The 5,811-nt window shown below is 38.0% G+C and overlaps 1 protein-coding gene across 1 annotated transcript; it reads left to right on the top strand.

Annotated features, from left to right (window-relative positions):
• Positions 1-1,437: 1,437 nt before the first annotated feature.
• LOC145140064 (F-box protein At3g07870-like) lies at positions 1,438-2,768 on the top strand. Its single transcript, XM_079073677.1, has 3 exons — positions 1,438-1,765; positions 1,872-2,539; positions 2,742-2,768. Exons 1-3 carry the CDS (start codon positions 1,438-1,440, stop codon positions 2,766-2,768), a joined length of 1,023 nt encoding a protein of 340 aa, XP_078929803.1.
• The last annotated feature ends 3,043 nt before the right edge of the window (positions 2,769-5,811 follow it).

Below are 5,811 nucleotides of genomic sequence, written 5' to 3'. Positions count from 1 at the left end.
AAAAACCGAAATAATGGGTCCGATTTCGGTTTTAGAATATGCAAAAACCGATAAAAAACGACCGAACCGAATTTATTAAAAATATATATTTTCTAAAGAGATTCCATAGATATATAGATACTTTGTATAGCTAAATCGCAAAGACATGGTAGCTGAATTGGTTCAATGCGTTGCCAGACAACCTTGAGCTACTTATAAGCAATGATTTTGTTCCACGCATTAAGGGAGTGTTTCACTTAGTTTTTTAGGGTGCAAAAGTCCTTTTTTTGAAAAGTTACAAAAAGTCAGGTTTTCCTGACTTTTCCAAAAAGTTCATTTTTACTTGTATCCAAATCCAAAAGTAGCTTTTAAGATGCATTTGCCAAACATCTTTTACCTTCTATTTTTTCCTAAAATGACTTTTGGCCTCTAAAAAGCTAAGTCAAACACCCCCTAAAGTTTACTAGTTTGTTCAATTCATCCCACATCGGTGGTGGGATGAAACCTTCTCCCATCTCAAATCCTATATTAACATTGTATCTTCTTCCTTCCTTTTCATTATATAGTTGGAGTTGTCCAACGTCGGTGGTGGTATAAATCTATGTCGACTCAAGCCTTCTATATAAGACTACTACTACTCTTGAGAATTAGTTAGTCCCAACCTAACTCTTTATTAATTGGTGGCTGAGTTGCTAAGTTTAAGATTTATGGGTTTAAAACCGACCAATCCGAAACCGAACCGGAGAAAACCCGAAAACTAAGAAACCGAACACAACTGTTTTGGGTTGTGTTGGGTTTTAGTTTTCTGAATACTGATAAATTGGTTTTGGTTCGATTTTAGATCAAAACTGCCTCATGACTCAAACTGACCAATGCTCACCACTAAAAGAAATATATTTATAAAATTAAAATGTGTTGGATCTATCATCCTATCCAAGAAATAGTAAACCAAATTACCTAACTACAATTTTGTCAAAATTTAACATTAAATTTTTATCAAATGAAAAAGGTATCCCGCCCCCAATTTTTATTTTTGAGCGCCCCCTCCCCTCTTTTAAAGTCCCGCCCATCGTATCTCTGAAACAAAACTGAGGAGTCCTGCCGCTTCTTTTGTAGTCTCACGGTTTCGATTTCGATCTTGGTGAGTGGTCTCTCTTTATCAGTTTTTTTTCTCGAGTCTCGCCTCCTGATCTCTCTTGAAAATATTTTTAAGTAATACTCGTTTTAGATGATGATGATGATTATTTATCAGTAGGAAAGTTATATTGTTAATTGAGATTCTATTTGCTACTTATTGATTGTCAACCATTTTTTGATTTGTAATGTTTTTTTTTTAAAGTAATTTGTTTTACGGACAGTTTTTGGTTAGTAGCATTCTGCTACCAGTATCATTTTTGTTAGGGTTTCTTAATTTGTGAATTAGGAATTCTAATTAGGGTTTGTTAACAGGTCATATCAATGGAAGACTTACCAGTACCTGTCATGTCCGACATTCTGTCAAGACTTCCTGTGAAGACAATCATCCAATGCAAGTGTGTATGCAAGAAGTGGCTGGATCTCGTTTCCGACTCTTACTTTGCCAATCTTCACCTCTCAAGATCACCTGCAAGCCTTATGATTCATCATAGTTCTGAAATTAACGAGAGAGCAGGTATTTTGAAGTGGGTGGAGCTTGAAAACAAAGTCAATCACCACAATTTACAGCATGACCCTGCCATGAGTCTTGACCTTAATCTTGCACCCATTTTCCAAGACGCTCAAATACTTGTTGTGGGCTCGGTCAATGGTTTGCTCTGCCTGTGGAATGGACTTAACTCTGATAACTATTTCATATGCAATCCAGTGATGGAGGGAATATATGATCCTCCCCACACAACATTACCATAAACAAGGTTATGGGGGAATCGAGCATGGTTTTGGAGTCTGTTCAAGGACACGAGAATACAAAGTGATACGGATCTTCCAAGGGACTACATCCACATCTCGGATCAGAGAAGCTGAAGTTTACACCCTTGGCATGGGTAAATGGAGAAGTCTTGGTCATGTCCCTTACACGATTGGAGGTTTCTTTGGGCTATTTTTCAATGGCCATGTTCATTGGTCTGTGTTTGGCAAAGATTCCCCTGAAAAACTTTTTGCTTTTGATTTGGATAACGAGACATTTAAGTTGTTCCCATCTCCTCCTGTTGAAACTATACAAGGAAGTCACCATTTCCTAAGTTTGGCAGTTCTTAAAGGTTGTTTATGTCAATCTGATACCTTTGAGTCTCAATTCACGCTGTGGGTGATGAGGGAATATGGGATCAAGGAATCTTGGCATAGAGAGGTGATGATCAAGGAAGGTGTTAGCCCTGCTTTAGATTGGTTGATGTGGGAACCTGTGTGTCTGATTGAACGTTTAAATGATGGAACAATTTTGATGGTTTATTATGAAGACAAATTGTTGGCGTGTTCTTTTGAGAAGGGAACAATTGCAAACTCGGATTTTTTTGACCCATGTTTCACTGGAATCGCTTATCGTCCAAGCTTCCTTAAGCTCCGGAACTTCAAATCAGAGAGAGTTCATGTGTTTTAAAGGTCAATAAGATCATACCAAAAACACCCACTATCGTTTTGTTAAGAAACAATTATTTTAAGTTTAAAATGTTACTATTGCATTTAAATTTACTCTGGTGACCTTCTACATGTTTTTAAGTGGACATTAAATTAAAGCATTAACCCTTTTTTTTTTTTTTTTTTTTTTTTTTTTTTTTTGAGTAAAGTGCAAAGGTCTTTGCAAAGAACTGTGAATCATATCCAAAATATTTTCAATTTGCATGAAAGGTTTATAATATGAATTTTTTTTATGGTGAAAATATTGATTTATCCTTTTTCTTTTTACATTTTTTAACATTATCTTATTATTTGAATAAATAAAAAATAAAGTATGGCCTCTCTCTCTCTCTCTCTCTCTCTCTCTCTCTCTCATGGTCATCATTCATTCTTTTTCTTCTTAAACCAACAAGTAACCCACAAAGAACACAATCCTAATCTATATAGTTGTCCACTGTCATAAACCTACTCTCCACCGCATCTCTCATCGTGAACCCATAAAGATGAAGAACAACCGAGATCCAACACATGAGCGCCATCGGAGATCCATCGCACACCCCGTCTATCTATGACGTATGCTTAAAAATGTTGAATTATATGAGATGTATTTGAAAAATATCAAGTTATATAAAATGTGTTTTAAAAAATCACTCTATACGAGGGGATTTTATATAACTTACGATAGATAAGGTTAGAGTAGTGTAACAACGTAAATTTCCAAAATAATTTTTCGTTTTTAAAACATAATTTCATACATCAAAACCCAGTGTAACATATGTCATCCAAATAAAACAATCCCAAGATCTCAATACATAAAACTCCATCAGTGTGTACAAATCATGTCGGCGCCTTCCTGCGATCCTCGCTGGTACCTGAAACACATATCACATAAACGGTAAGCATAAATGTTTAGTGAGTTCTCCAAAATACCATGCACATACAACTAGCCACTCGAGGCTATAACTCTACTAGACCTTCCGGTAAATGTGTCTCAGGGGCCTTCCGGTCCCATTCTTGGAGTAGACCTTCCGGTCCTACTCCATCGACCTTCCGATCCTACTCTGTCGACCTTCCGGTCCATACCATGTTGACCTTCCGGTCCATACCATGTTGACCTTCCGGTCCATATCACACTGACCTTCCGGTCCATACCATGCTACTCATAACATACATAACATATACATATCACATAGGAACATATATCATGTACTCGTCCTAGCACATAAGACCTTCCGGTCACACATTTCATAACTCATAAACATAAGACCTTCCGGTCACTCATAGTTACCATTCCAGGTAAAGTATAGTGAGAAGACTCACCTCGTACGATGTCAGATAATCTCTCTTGCTCGATAACCCGATCTAGCTTCCTCCTATCAACATAATAACATCTCTAATCAATACTTACTCTTGTCCTTATTCCTAAAGAATGGGTAGAAGACCATTCTACCCCTCCCTGTCCTTTCTTGAACCAGTTTGACCAAAACCCTAAAAGTCAACCCCAGTCAACGGTTAAACTTTGACCAGACTCGTCGAGTGCACTCAGGTGACTCGGCGAGTCCATGCGTGTCCTCTGAATCCTTCAAGGCCTCACTCGACTCGTCGAGTCAACCTTTCTCCGACGGGTTACCCATGAACACGAACCGTGGTGCAACACGATCCGACTCATCGAGTCCGCTCATGGACTCGGCGAGTTTCTTCCATGAGAATGCTCAAACGACCTTCTGAGGTCAGATCTGTTTCTCTAACCTATAGATCTGACCTTCCCATACACAATAATCACGGAAAGGTTCAACCTTTATACTCATGCAACCAACATACGGCTTCTTTTGGTGAAATAGCTTGTAAAATGGCAACCTAGGTTCATATCTCTAATGGAGTAGCATAAAGCAGGGAGGTTAGGGCTCTCTGGACCTCTCAAGGTCCATATCCAGAGTTTAACACTCAAAGGGACATCATAAGCATCATATCCAAGCCAAAAAAGGATAGAGAAAACCCTAGATTCAAGGGTTCTACACCAAAACATAAGAAGGGTTCGATTTAATACCTCAGAGATGGAGTTTCCTTACTTGAAACCACAGAATAGCAACCCCCTTGACCTTCTTTTGCTGGAATCTCCTTCTTCTTTGCAAAAACCACACCAACAAGGATTAAAATAACCCTTCTCCTCACACGACACGCTCAAGCTCACTAGGGTTTCTCTCTCTGGACTGGTAGCCGCAAATGAGGGCCATACGGTTCCTTAAATAGGGCACAGGCCCGAGGATTTAGGGTTTTCACCCACAACGCCTACTCGGCGAGTCTACTCTTGGACTCGTCGAGTAGTTCATTAAACTTACGTGGCCACCCCGCTTCTACTCGACGAGTTATAGCACCGACTCGTCGAGTAGATCAATGATTCTCAAAAATAAATAATTAAAATAATATACCTGGAAATCCGGGTGTTACAAGTAGTTAATCTTCTTTATGTGTAACGTTATATGAGGGGACTTTATATAACTTACGATAAATAAGATTAGAGTAGTTAAATTTCTTTTGAAAATGTTAAGTGATTGTAACAATAACTTTGGCTAAATAAAAATTAATGAAACATGATATATAAAATGCTCTAAGAAGAACGCTACTTTAGAAAATGAGGGAGGGATACGTAAGATTAACATCGTGTTCTCAAGATTATTTTTTAACGAGGGCGAAGGGAAGGGAGAGGAGGGGAAAGAAAGGGAATGAGATGGAAGGAGAATGAGGAAAGGATAAATGTGTTCTCGAGTTTAAGGGGAGGGGAGAAGAGGAAGGGTGGTAATGATGTTTTTACCCCTGCTTAGGGTTCTTCAACTTCATCAGAGGGAGAAGATGAAGAAGAGAGAAGACCACAGAGGTAAGGAGAGAGAGAGAGAGAGAGAGAGAGAGAGAGAGAAGATATCGTGATGAGAATAAAGAACAAATGGTGTGAAGTTGAAGAAGAGGGGGGGTGGGGGGGGGGATGTATAACTATTGATTCATATGGTGTAACAAAAGTCGTTGTGAATCTCCATTTTTATGTGAATGGTCTTTATGGTTTCAATTTTATAAACATGTAAAATTACTATTAAAAATGATAAAATGACTATTTTATCATTTTTAATTTAATTTAATTTTTTTAAAACTTATTTAAAAATTTAAAAATCATTAAATTTAATTATAAAGGTTTTACCACACACAATCCCACCCACCCTATCTCCCGTCTCCCTCCATTACTGTCCA

This window comes from Lactuca virosa, chromosome 9 (genome assembly GCF_052849685.1).
Source record: "Lactuca virosa cultivar CGN04683 chromosome 9, Lactuca_virosa_CGN04683_v6, whole genome shotgun sequence".
NCBI lineage: Eukaryota > Viridiplantae > Streptophyta > Magnoliopsida > Asterales > Asteraceae > Lactuca > Lactuca virosa.
This window is presented reverse-complemented; position numbering and strand designations above follow the sequence as displayed.